At 55.1% G+C, this 14,037-nt stretch overlaps 1 protein-coding gene across 2 annotated transcripts in view; it reads right to left on the reverse strand.

Moving 5' to 3' along the window:
• CHCHD6 (coiled-coil-helix-coiled-coil-helix domain containing 6) overlaps positions 1-14,037 on the reverse strand; it is a 126,447-nt gene that overhangs the window by 31,592 nt on the left and 80,818 nt on the right. For both annotated transcript variants that reach the window (XM_029243932.1, XM_029243934.1), the window contains one exon: positions 13,370-13,453. In XM_029243932.1, the coding sequence (XP_029099765.1) occupies positions 13,370-13,453 (84 nt within the window). The remainder of the gene's footprint in view (positions 1-13,369; positions 13,454-14,037) is intronic.

Raw genomic sequence — 14,037 nt, forward strand, 5'->3', positions numbered from 1 at the left:
AAAGGGTATTTTTTAAAAGGTCCTATTCTCATACCCGCAAATAGAGCCCAACAGCTTATGGGCTGTAGAGACAGCTCGTAAGCACGAGCTCCTAAATGAAACAGGCTTGGAGTCGGGTGGTGCTGGGCTGTGCTCAGACGAGTGGGAGAAGACCAAGAATAGACGAATAAGTACACCAGAAATAAGTAAGGTGCATTTAAAAAGATCGTCCTCTGGCCTGAGCCGCACGTGGCCGCCGCCCTCGGGGGTCAGGGGGCCGTCTGCACGACGAGGGACAGAGGCCAGCACGGCTACTGGGGACATTTGCTGCTGGTGGGGGGGGGAGGGACACCCCCTCACAACCACCGGGGGAGACGATTCCTGACGTGTCACCCTCGGGGGCAGCAGTCAGCGCTGAAGGAACGGGAGCTGCCGTGACCACTGTTATTACCAACAAGTGATCTGTTGAGGAAATTAACCCACCGGCTTCCGGAACCACGGGTCGGGAGCAGGGGGGCAGGTGTTCGCGGCGGCGGGACCCCGAGGCGGCTCCAGGACCTGGGCCCCAGGCGCTCTGTTCTCCCAGGGGGCGGAGTCCACCGGCCACAGCCCTGGGGGCCGGCAGCTCCCGGCACGAGCTCCGGGCGCAGAGGGTAGGATGGCCCCAGGCCAGCGGCTGGCAGGTGGCAGGGGTGGCTCCTGTCCCCCCACCAACCCCAAGCCTCGGGCTGGGGTGGCCAAGCCAGGTCACGTCCCTTCACGCCACCCACAGGCACCGTGGGGGGAGCAGGGGGGCATGGGGCCCAGGGCAGGCCCCACTGCCCTCCTTCTCTGCTTTGACTCGGCACTGACGCCCGGCCTCCGGGGCCATGCCCAGGGCCCTTCGGTCCAGTCTGATGCCCTCTGCTTCCCCCAGGACCGCCCTTCTGGAAGATGCCACGCGGCCACTCCTCCCCGCCCGCTGATCCCGCCCAGGCCGCTCTGCTGAAAGGGTGAAGTTTTGCACCTGAAGGAACCTCGACCCTCCTGCAAAGAGCAGCCCTGCAGCTGCCTTTCCTTCCCCTTCTTCCTTTAACTTCCATCCTCCTGGAAAGCTTACTTCTGCTGCCCAGGGGGAGAGTGTGGTGCAGGCTTATTCCAGCCCTGCGTTCAAGTCTCACGCCTTGGAGAAGAGTGTGACAGTCAGCGGGTGCGCATCACCTGGACTCACCGCTCACTGGGGCTCTGCCCATCCACCCACTCACACGCTCTTTCTGGCTGAAGCCACTTGACTTATCGACATTTTAGTCGTCATGACCTTTTGCCCCCGAACACTTCAGCTGCACCTCCCAAGAGCAAATTAACTCTGATACTCTGAGTAAACACTAAACAACTACCACAGTCGGGACCCTTCACATCAACAGGATAATTTTCTAATATATAATCTGCATCTGACTGTTTCCAACTGCCCCAGGAAACGGCCCCAATCCGGGACGCAGGCGAGGGTCACAGGTCGTGCCCGGCCGACATGGCCCTGCCCGCCCTTCAGTCTAACCTGCTCCCACCCTCGCTTGGCCTTTCAGGACATTGATATGTTTCACGAAGCCAGGACAGTTGTTTCAGAGAATGTCCCTCAGTTCGAACACTTGTTTTGTCATGATTAGATTCAGGTTAAAATTCCTGGCGGAGAAACGGCAGAGGTGAGGCAGCCGTGCAGCCGTGTCCCCCATCGACACGTCAGTGTATGAGGTCACGGGACACTCCTCCCCTGACCCTGGTGGAACTTTGTGGCTGCTTCAAAGTGACATCACATGGCTTTGGAGGTGGGATCGTGAACACCTGGCACACTGGTGCCTCGCTCTCTGGGAGGAAGCCTGGAACGGCCCACCCGGAAGGGACACATAAATGATTCGGCCAACAGTCCAGGGAAGCCCCAGCACGGCCACATCAACTGCCAGGGGTGGGGGGGAGAAGGTTCCAGATGGTTCCAGCCCCCAGCCACCATATGGCCCCGGCAAGGCCCCTGACTTCAGGAAACAGAGCCGAGCCGTTCCCGTGTCCTGTCTGAGCCCCCGATGCTCAGAGCCCGTGACCCTAACCAACGGCTGCTTGATGCCTCTGTTTCGAGGTGATTTGCTATGTAGGAACGTAGAGCTGCGACCACACCCTTTCCCTCGACAACAAACACGTGACCTGAAGAGTGACGTTGTAAGAGCGTGATGACCCTGCTTCCCAACAGTCATGGTTTTTGCTGAATTGATTATTATCACAACAGTGGCAAGTGGGTGACTGTCTATCGTTCTCTCCACATTTATTAGTTGTTGTTCCTTCGTAAAGACAGTTTTCCTCTCCTTTCCTCCTTTTGATCCTGTATGTTTTTATGTCAGTTTGGACTTAGATTCTCTTTTTAAAATCCAACGTGTTATAATCCATTTCTGTCATCACTATTGTGTCACGCAGACAAGGTGTCCGAACCCGGCTCGTGGGACCTCTTTCAGGCCGTCTCCTGGGTCCCGTATAGATGCACATGCCCTCACCATGTTCTGAACACTCCTCACTTTTTCACAAGATAAGATGTTAGCCACCCCAGTAGGTACGCAGCGATGTCTAACTGCAGGTCTAATTTGCATATCCAATAGCTAATGATGGTGAATGTCTTCTCATGTGCTTATTTGCCATCTGTATATCCCCTTGGTGGATTTTTCTAATTGGATTGTTGGTTTTTACTTATTTATGTTTTGCTGGTGCATTGTGACAGTATTTTCTATGTTCTAGACACTAGTCCTTTGCTTGGTGTGTGGTTTGTAGATATTTCTTTCCCCGTCTGTAGCTCCTCTTTTCATCTTCCTCACAGGGCCTTCCACAGAACGAAAGTCTTTAATTTTGATGAGGTCCATTGTAACATTTTTTCCTTTTATGGATCTTGCTTTTGGTGCTTTTAATCTCAGTACCAGATGTTGTTAGTACATAGCAATCTGTAATGCAGTTGATTTTCGTGTGTGGGTCTTGTGTCTGGTGACCTTGCTAAAAGCCTTTATTAGTCCTAGGGTTTCCTTTTCTTTTTTCTTGGATTCCTTAGGCCATCTATGCAGGTGATCGTATCATATGCAGACAGGGACGGTTTTATTTCTTCCTTTCTAATCCACAGCCTTTAATTTCTCTTCCTCCTCTTACTGCAGAGGCTAGTGTCTCACTGGTGGCATAACTCTAACCCTGCCACCTTGTTGCCATGGTGGGACGGGGGGGCGTTCAGAATCTCATCCGTATCTCTGGTGTCAGCTGGTGGTTTTGGTACGTGCTCTTTAACAAGTTAAGGTAGTTCCCTTCTATTCCTGTTTTTCCAAGAGTGTTTATCATGAATGGGAGTAGATTTCTGTCAAATACGTCTCTGTATCAATTAGTATGATCATATGTTTTTTCCCTTAGCATGTTGATATAACAGATTTCATTGATTTTCAGACACTGACCCAGCCTCGCACACCCAGAATAAACCCCACTTTGCATAACATGGTGTATACGCACATAGTGTATAATTCTTTTCATACATTGCTGAATTTGGTTTGCAAATATTTTGTTGAGGATTTTTGTGTCTAACTTCACGAGAGACATTGTAGTTTTCTCTTGTCTTTGGTTTGGTAACACTGCTTGTCTGACAAAGTACTGAATAATACTGGCCTCATAAAATGAGTTGGGAAGTTTCCCCTGAGCTTCTATTTTCTAGAAGAGATTGCGTAAAATTGGTTTTAATTCTTCTTTAACTGTTTGGTAGAAATCTCCAGAGATACCATTTGGGCCTCGAGATTTCTTCTCCTGGAGTCTTAAAGTCATGAAGTCCATTTCTTCAGTAGTTACAGGACTATTCTGTTTATCAGTTTCATCTTGGCTGAGTTTTAGCAGTTTGTGGTTTTCGAAGAATTGGTCCATTTCTTCTATGCTGTGGAATTTATGAGCATAAAGTGGTGTTACTTCATTCCCTCCCAGTGGCCATGGAATCTGTGGGGATACAACCTGCTTCACTGTGATGGGGGTGACCTGCGTCTTCTCTATACCTTTGTCAGTCTTGCTGGAGGTTTATCAATTTTATCAAATTGTTCCGAGAACCAGCATTTTGTTTCACTAATTCTCTTCAGTGTTTTCCTATTATATTTTCTGTTCTTATCTTTTATTATTTCCTTCCTTCTGCTTGCTTTGGGTTTATTTTGCTGTTCTTTTTCTAATTTCTTGAGCTTTTAATTTGAAACCTTTCCTCTTTTCTAATTTAGGGATTCACTGGTATAAATTTCCCATTCAACCCTGCTTAACCTATATCCCATATATTTTGATATGTGGTTTCCATTCTTTCAAATTTGTTAAGGTTCGTTTTAGGGCCCAGGATATAGACTATCTTGGTCCCACAGGTGCTTAAAAAATATATGCATTTTGCTATTGTTGGAGTATCCTTTTTATGTCAGTTAGATCCTGCTGGTTGGTGGTGTCATTTAGACCCTTTATATCCTCGACAACCTTCTGTCTAGCACTTCTATCAGTTGCTGAGAAAAGGGGATATTGAGGTCCCCAAACTATTATTTTAGGTTTGTGTGTTTCTTTCTGCCCCATCAGTTTTGGCTTCACGTGTTTTAAGTCTCTCTTCTTCGGTGCAGACACATTTAGGGTTACTATGCCTTCCTGGTAGACTGATCCTTTTATCATCATAGAACACCCTTCTTTGTGTGTGGTAATTTTCTTTGCTCTGAAGTACTTTATCTGATATTAATGATCACTCCTATGTTTTTCTGGATCGATGTTTACATGACACTTTTTTTTTTTTTTTTTTTTTTGCGGTACCCGGGCGTCTCACTGTTGTGGCCTCTCCCATTGCGGAGCACAGGCTCCGGACACGCAGGCTCAGTGGCCATGGCTCACGGGCCCAGCCGCTCCGCGGCATGTGGGATCTTCCACGGGACATGAACCCGTGTCGCCTGCATCGGCAGGCGGACTCTCAACCACTGTGCCACCAGGGAAGCCCGACACATCTTTTTTTCACCCTTTTACTTTCCATCTATGTCACCGTATTTGAATTTTCTTATAGACAGCAGAGTTGTGTGTGTGCGTGTTTGTGTGGCAACCTCGGCCTTTTCACTGGTATATTTAGACCATTTACCTTTAAGGTGATTACTGACAGTTAGAGCTTAAGTCTTCCATCTTATTACATGTTTTCTGTTTGTTCCCTCTGTTCCTCCTCCATTTCTCTTTTCTTGTCTTCCTGTCAGTTAAACATTTCATCAGATTCCATGCTGATTTATTAATAGTGTGTCTGAGTCACTGCTTCACCTAACTTTCTCAGTGGCTGCACTGAGCATTACAATACACACATGTAATATACAACCTGCTGCTGCTGACGCTCTATCGCTCAGGGTCAAGTCTGCAAGCCTCACTTCCACTTAGGTTCCTCCAGCCTCTCCACTTTTTAAAGTCTACTTTGAGCATTTTTTGCACATGCATTTGCCTCACATCATACGATGTTATATTTTTTGTTTCAACAATCAAATATGATTTTAAAAATTCATGTGAAGAAGGATAATCTGTTGTATCTATCTGCATTTTCTATTTCTCCTTTGTTCTTTCTTTCTTGTTCGTATTCCCAAATTATTTCTTTTATCATTTCCTTCTGTCTGAATAACTTACTTTGCCATTCCTTACGGGTACACTGGGCAGCCACAAATTCTCTTAGCCCTCTGTAATCCGAGAACATCTTCATTTCCTCTTCATTCCCAAAGGATAGTTTTGCGGGGTGTAGAATTCTTGGTTAACAGATTTTTTCTTTCAGGACTCAGGAAATACGCCACTTCCTCTGGCCTCTGTGATTTTGGATGAGATTCCACCATCGATAAAATCGGCATCACCGCGTACGTAACACTGGTTTTCTCTGACGGCTTTCCAGTTTTGTCTTCAGTTTTCAGAAGCTTCGTGATTGTGAGTCTAAGTGTGGCTTCCTTTGGGTTTACCTCTGGGAGTGGCTCAGCATCTGTATTCAGAGCCTTTGCTGCACGGTCGTGTCCACTTGGTTCCTCCAAGGCACTGGGGCTCCTGCTGACCCTGCGGGGTTGCCTGCGGAGCAGGAAGTGCTTCCCCAGCCTGTGCTCCCCCGCCAGCCACTTGTTGGGGAGGGGTCCCCCTGCCACTGTCAGGCATCTCTTGCCTACAGGACCCAAGGAGCACTGCCCCAGCCACTTGTGGGCAGGACATCTCCTGCCGGCCAGCAGCTCACCAATGATCTGGGTGGGAGCAAGGACCCTCTGGTCCACAGGACAAAGTGTTCTTCCCAGGCCAGTGCTCCCTGGCTGCCCCCAGCCCTGCTGTGGCAGGATCCCCCTGGTGTGCTGTCGAGCCACATGGGGTCTCGGAGGAAGGAGGGAGTCTCTGGCCCCAGGGATGAAGAACACTTGTTGGGGGTGCATGCCAGGGGCTCTCACCTGACCCCCAGTGTGGCTGGGGGGGGCTCCGTCTCAATCTGGAGGACTCTCAGCTGACCTGCGAAGCCGTCTGCCACCAGGCTGGGGCCAAAGACACTGGCCCTGTTTGCCTTCTGTCACCGGGAGGGGGTTGTGAGCACGTGGGCCACCGTGCTGTTCCTCCATCCCAGGGTCCCTCGCCAGCTCTCCCTCTCCCTTCCTTTCAGAGACCTGTGGTGCCTCTCAACTTATTCCACGGTTCCCAGCTGTGCTTGGTGGGGAGAGCAGGGAGAGGGGAGCCCAGACGTCTTCCCTCTGGAAGTCCCTCTCTGTGGGGCGGTATCTGTCTGATAGATGGCTGGGTTCATTTATTTCTGCTTGTATTAATTTTTAACACCATCTCTGTCGATTTACTTTTCGAATAAGCAAAACATTAACACGGTTCAAAAGTCAAACTATTTATAAAGAACATACTCAGAGATGTCCCACACCCTCCCTGTCTTGCCAGCCCATGCCCACTCCCAGTTGTAGGTAAAAATCTCGTTAGTTTCTGGTTTATCCTTCTTGAGGTTCATTTTGAAAACTAAGGAGATTCGTACACGTCTGTCTTTTTTTCTCATTTCAAGAGAGGCATGATTTTGGCCTCAGAACCTCAGTCAGCAGTTAACCATTCAGAGCCCAGCAACTTAAAGTCTTGGGAATCTCTGTGCGTCCCTTTCAAACCCCCTTCAGATGCCTCTCTGAGTCCATGTAAACCCCTCCCTCTGTTCCGCTCCGCTCCTCCAGCTGTTGAGTCATTTGTCTACTTTCCCTCTTCACATTTTACTGATCCACTTTCCTCCAGACTTTCCTCCTAGCTCTCATTCTTTCTTCCCTCATTAACACATCTGAGAGGCGATCTCAAAGAAGCAAGGCGCTGCCTTGATGGGAGTTCAAATCCTGATGCGTGTTCCTCCCCTTGGGCGCCCTGGGGAAGGGGACTCACAGGACAGTATCAAGAGCAGCCTGGACAGAGCCGCCTGTGTGCTCAAGGTCACGTGTTCAGGGCAGAGACGTGTCGTCGGCAACGCGGCTGATGAAACGGAACGTTCGCGACCGCACGTCAGCTGGCGGGGGCCCCGCTGCCTCACAGAGCCCCACAGCCCCGGCAGGTCAGCTCAGCGGCTTCTCACCAAACTCGCGCTTCACACCAACTCTCCCCCAAGCACCTACTGCTGCTTCGTATCGCTAGAGCCCCCCAGGCCCCTCCCAAGCGCCCCAGCCACAAGGTCAGCAACGCCGCTCCTGGCTCCAGGGGTTACCGGAAACCTGATGGGAAGGGGCTCCACTCGGGACCACTGGCAGCGCCCTCCGATCGGCTTCTCAGCCAGATGACACGTGTTCCTGGGCGTCGACAGGGAAGTGGGCCGTGGGAGCAGGTGCCACAGGGACGCCCGGGGCAGGTGTCCGCAGGTACCACTGTTCTAGGCAAAGCTACCAGCTGGTAACCAACAACCAGGTGCCGCAACGTCGTCTGTTTGTTTCAGTGACGCCTGGCATTCTCGACAGAGGCCGTGAGCACGCCCACAACACTTGCCAAGTGTGACCCTCTGAACAAGAGATGGGACGGCCTGTGCTCCTCCTGGGACGATGGCAGGAACCCGGCTCCACGGGGTCCACACGGACAGCCCTCGCGGAGACAGTGATGGGCCGGAATCTTTACGTCCCAAAGCATTTCAAGTAAGACATGAAGTCCTTTCTTGAGCCATTTAACTCGGGTAAATAACCTAACCTCCCTCTGCTTGAGTTTGGAGGCTGGTATTGTGAGACCCTAAGAGAGCCAAGACCCCTCCAAACTGACTTTGGTGTATTTAAGAAGGCACCAGGTAAGAGGCCACCAAGAGCCCCAGAATCTTTACATTCCACACCCTTCCCACATGGTCCCCGGGTTCCGAGTGCCCGGGATAGCCCCGGCCTGGCTGCCCTGCAGTGGGAGCTGCGCCTGCCCAGCCCCACGTCCTCCGTGTCTGGCGATGGGCCCGAGTTGCCGCTGACGGAGGTGGGAAGGCCTTCGCTCTGCAGGGACCTGCGGGCTGGCTTCGGGTGGGTAGGCACACAGGCCACAGCCCCAGGACCTGTGCTGGGCGTGTGTCCACAGAGGACCCTTCCCTCCCCCGCTTTCTCTGCTCTGGATTTGCAGGTTTGCTGCTGCATGTGTAAGAATCACTTCCCGACGTGGAGCTCAAGCTGGGGCAAGAGGCCGACCCCCATCAGAGGCTGGGGACGCTGAGCTGGGCCAGCAGATGGTGGAGTGGAGTCTGAAGGGCGTGCAGGGCCCGACCAGGTGATGTTCAGGGCCGGGTGAGGAAGCACAGTGCAGACACGGCAACGAGAAATCTGGACGGGACAGAGGGACGGCCACTGAGGCCTGGAGACCATCAGGGACGGTGCCCTCACGTGGGTGATAGATGACGGAGACGCGGAGGCACAGGAGGGGACACTTAACCATCGGGAAGTGTGGGGACAGAGGGACGGCCACTAAGGCCTGGAGACCATCAGGGACGATGCCCTCGTGTGGGTGACAGATGACGGAGACGCGGAGGCACAGGAGGGGAAGTGTGGGGATGGATGGAGGGTAGGAAACACACAGACAGGGAGAGGAAGGAGCCCAGAAGACCTTGGCTTTCCCAGCTGGGGGGCGAGCTCACAGGAAGACGGTCCACGTGGAGACGTAAGCCCTGCACACAGAGCCGCTGTGGTGGCCTCGCGTGGCCCTCACACCCGCCACCGCCTCGTGTGCCTGGCCATCCTATGCGCTCCGCCACTGCACCGTCCCTGCCACTCAGCTCTGCGACCGCTTCCCCCTGACTCAGTGACCACGCTCCTTCCTAAGGTTCCCCCCAGCTCGACTGCACTGTGACCACCATCACTGACCCTGAGGGAAGGACGACGTGCAGGCAGACCCTCTACTGTAGCAGGTGTAACACCAACCTGGGCACTTAGCACCACGGGCTGCCTTGAGGGGACAGCTCCTTGGACCAAGTCACCTCCAAGTGCAGGATGTGGCATCAGACTGTCCAGGAGGACGCAGTCTGGATGCAGAATAGGCAGAGCCACGTGGCCATTTCCTTTCTGGAGCATATCTGCCTGCCCATTAAAAAGATAAATCCCAGCGTGAACAGGGCGCCTGGACCAGGATTCTGAAGTCAGCCAGCCCCAGACGTACATCCCACGTCCACCACTTAGGAGGCCGTGGCGCCGCATGCAAGCTGCACGTGGTCCCTGAGACGCAGCAGGAAGGGCCACGTCCACACACGGGGCCTGCAGGAGACAGACAAAGCCTTTGGAGGTGCCTGCCCCCCGGGCACAGGTAGCAGCTGTGCGTGGGCACTGAAAAGCCAGGGTGAGAGCAGTGCCAGCGGCTGGGGACCGACTGCAGCGGCCGGCGAGGACGCCAGACACCTCCACGGCAGGAGGACAGCTTCAGCGGTAAGGTCTTTAAAAACACTCTTCCGAGAGATACAGTCACAACCGATCCTGATATGAGACCCGGGATGCAGAGCCGGCCTCAGCCCAGTGCACCCGTGTAGGCGATCTCCCGGGAAGGGCACAAAGGTGACCTCTGCCCTGTGCTCCCGACAGGGCACAGGGGCCATGGGACGGATGGCCAGGGCCGGGGAGTAGGGCCAGGAGGGCTGAGACCCCAGCAGGCTGAGCTGCTGGAAAACGCCGAGCACAAAGCCAGGGCTTTAAAATTTCATTAGGAGAGACGGGGACCAGGAGGACAGGCCCGCGCTGCTGAGGACGTGTGCAGTCAGCACAGGGCGGACAGAAAGAGCCCCTGAACTCCCAGCCTCCACCCAGGAGACGGAAAAGAGTGGATCCAACACGGATACCTGGGGTCGGCCACAGGCAGCGTCGGCATGCAAGATGAATTCACGTCCCCACCCAGGCGAGTCCTGCCAGCTCTGAATTCCCTGACGGAGACTCTTGTTGCTCTGGCAACTCAGAATTCAGAGAAAATGGGAAGATACCAGATAAGACCATGTCCACTTTAGCAAAGGGAGAAAAGGTGGATTGGGGGAAACCTAAGGTTGCTGACCAGTCACACCCTCAACGGGATTCTATCCTCTGAGTCCTTAGAAACAGAAGTGCTGGCAACCAGGGTGGCCACAGATGGAGCACAAGTCAGGCTGACCCACTTCCCCACGTCTGTCTTAAGTGCCAGGGACACGGCCCAGGTCCTTCTAGGTCTAAGAGCACAGCACTCACCGCTGTACCAGTTGACTCTCAAACCACTGAGCTGCCTTAGGGCCGCTTTCCTACACGTGAAAAGAATCGGATTGGATCAAGGGTCCTCCTGTCTCGCATTATCGGAGGCAGTGGTCCCACGAGCCCAGGTATAAGCAGCCCATTCTTGCTAAGAAAGGCCGGGCCTCAGGGCATAGATGTGCTCAGCTCCAGGGTCCCTGGGTGACAGCTTCTCAAGGCGGCCTGGCCAGGCGGCCCCCTGGGAGCACAGGCTGAACCACCATCCTTGGTACCCATCCTCCCCACGATGGCCGCTCCACTGAGTGTGTGACAGGGTCGCCTTGGGCTGTAACTCGTTTCCGCGAAGCGTGAGGCTGGGCCCTCTTCCTGCACCCCTGACCAGCAGCCACCTTGTCTTGTGAAGTGGACTTCCCTCTGTTTTCCTGGAGAGGCTCAGGGACTCCAGGCGGGGCTGCTTCGTGCCGCACTGAGAAGGCTGCAGGCGTGGCAGGGTCACAGCACGGCCGCTCCTTAGGAAAAGCAAAGCCCAGACAGAAAACACGGAAGCCAGGAGAAGCGCCACCTGCTCACAGGCAGGGGAGGGAGCCTGGAATCCAGGAGGAACACACGTTTCCAAGGTCCTCCCTTTCTCCTTGCCTCACTCTTTGAAACTATACCCCAAAAGTGCCCTCTCCACTTGCAGCTGCTCAGTCTGGAAAAGTAAGACCATACTGATGGAGCTGGCAGGCCCACGGGTCACAGGACGGTCTCAGGCGCCTCTCGTCTGGGGCCCTAGCCCTCAGCATCCCCTCCCCTCCCACCCTGGACTGTGGGCTCCGTGTGGCAGGAAGCACCACTGCCAGGCGCTGAACACAGCCAAACTAACGTGGGATGAACGGGTGGGTCCTCCAGGCGCTCCGGGGGCTGCTTTACGCAAACAACCACGCATCCCCCAGACAGCTGGCAGCTCGGGTTTGAAATTCCCATTTCAAAGACGGGGAAACGGAGGCTCCGGAATTTAGATAACTTGCTCCAAGTCCCAGGCTGTTGTGCTGCTGAGCTCTGCTGGACCCCAGAGATGCCCGCCCCACCCGCCTGGCCCTGGGCCCAGCGAGGCCTGGAGAAGAGGCCATCCCTGGAGATGAGACTGCCTCAGACACACCCGCTGCTGCGGGAGCGCTGCCTGCAGCCTGCAGGGGACAGAACACGGAGAGGACGGCGGAGCTGGTGTCCAGCCACCCACCGTCAGTGCACGCCACCCTCTGCCTGCCGCCTGAATGGACATCACGCCAGCTTTGCTTCCTGGGCCAAGACCCTGGCAAGGCCGCTATGCACGCGGCAGCTCACCTCTCTCCGCGGGAAAAGGAAAACCCTCCTCGCTCCAGCCTGGCGACCTGGGCACCAGGAACAACTGCTCAGAAAGATCACGAGGCACAGGCGCCCAACCAAAAATGCTCTCCTCACTCAGGAATAACCGTCATGGGCACAGAAGGGTCACGAAGTCCCCGACCCTGAACACTGGTCTGGACTCCGCGGGTTCTCCTGCCCGTCAACGCCGATCACACGGCCGGGTCCAGACGGCGTCCTCCGGGCAACAGGCCTCTGCGCCTCTCACCCCGACCTTCCCCACCCCGACTGGCTCCCAGCTGCTGAGGGGTCGAGGATGATCCAGCCGCTGTTCCAAGTCTGCCCCGAACAGCTTTCCACCATCAATTTCCAAGCGTAAAAGGAAACCAAAAAAAAAAGAAAAAAGGAGCCTGATGATCGGAAGGTGCAGAAGCTGAAAATGTCAAAGTCTGAGCATTCAAAAACGGAGGCAGAATTTATATAAAAATACAATAGCAACGGCAGCTGGAGAAGATTCTCCGTGGTCCCAGCAATTACAGGAGCAGATCTGTCCCCGGAGAAGGCCCACTGGGCCGGCCCAGCCTCTCTCCCCCTCCGCCCCCCCACCCGCCAGGGACCCAGCTCCTGTTTTGCAAAATGCTAGTGTTTAAGCGTCTGCACACCTCTTCTGGAAGCTTTCAGTAATGCTCACAAGCATGCAGGCAAACCTCACTTAAAAGAAGGGGCCCATCTGCCTATGTGAGGAGTCTGGACCTGACCCAGGACGAGCGGGAGGGCGGTGGGAAAGGAGCAGAGCATGGGCCGTAAGGCGGAGAACCAGAGGAGAGTCACCCTCCGTGCTGCACGCCTCACACGCCGGGCGTCCCCCCTCACACGCCAGGCGTCCCCCAGACACCAACGGGTGACCCCCTTCTGTCCCCACGGGCAGGCTCCAGCGCACGTGCCTGCCATCAAGCCTGCAAGACACCGCCAACCTCAAAGCTCCAAACCGAGACAAGGGACTCCAGGACCCGCAGGGACAGCAGGCACTCGGTGGCTTGGCCATGGTCTCAGGCATAGGGAGAGCCAGCGTTAACCTGCCAACCATCGCCTCCCACGTTTTCAGGGTCTTTTTTTTTTTTTTTTTTTTTTTTGCGGTACGCGGGCCTCTCACTGCCGTGGCCTCTCCCGTTGCGGAGCACAGTCTCCAGACGCGCAGGCCCAGCGGCCACGGCTCACGGGCCCAGCCGCTCCACGACAGGTGGGCCCTCTGATCCCTGAGCCCCAGGAGAAAATCAGTAACAGCGCTCGTGTATTGGTACTGCGATGGTCACACTATCACTACCTCTTCCCAGCGCACGGGGTCAGTTTCCTGAGCCCGCCCGGAGCTCGGGGCCCGGCCGCCCTCCCGCCGGACCACTCACCTGCCTCTCCAGGCGCCCGAGCTGCTCCTTGTATAAGGCGTCGCGGCGTCTCAGCTCCGCCTCTCGGCTCTCCAGCTCCCCGGCCTGCAAGGAGAGCAGAGTCCAGTCAGCCGCTGGCGAACTATGAATGGAAGCCCACGCAGTGCCACGTCGCTACCGCCGTTAAGGGGGGACCCTGCAGCACTGACCAGGGCAAGCGTGTGCACATGCGCCCCATGGTCTCCAAAGGCAGGCAGGATGACAAGGGCCCCATCACAACGCAGAAACAGGGCGGCTTAGGTGACGGCCCCGAAGCTCAAAGCCACGAGCGGAGCTGGGGTCGAGCGTGGGCAGAGAAGGGCCTGGACGGAAGCTGTGCAGCCTCAAGGCGCGCAGGCCAGCAGCACCGCGCCGTCCCCGTAGCACGCGTGCCGCCGGCTCACCCCCTGAGCCCTGAGCGGCAGGCACGCCCAGATGGCCTCCTTCTGCACAGCGGACCACCTGTCTCCAAGGGCCAGGGAGCTGAGAGGTGAGCAGCCTTGGGGCCCAGAATCCTAGGCCTCGCGGGGCAGCTGCCCCTCGGCCTCCTGACGGGAGCACACGGCCGAGGACCCCCACAAGGTCACAGCAGGCTACCCGGGCCAGCCCCCTCCCCACCCTCAACCAGCCGGCGGTCCTTCAACAAGTCC

This window comes from Monodon monoceros, unplaced genomic scaffold (assembly GCF_005190385.1).
Source record: "Monodon monoceros isolate NGI ecotype Baffin Bay Population unplaced genomic scaffold, NGI_Narwhal_1 Super_Scaffold_3, whole genome shotgun sequence".
Taxonomy (NCBI): Eukaryota; Metazoa; Chordata; class Mammalia; order Artiodactyla; family Monodontidae; genus Monodon; species Monodon monoceros.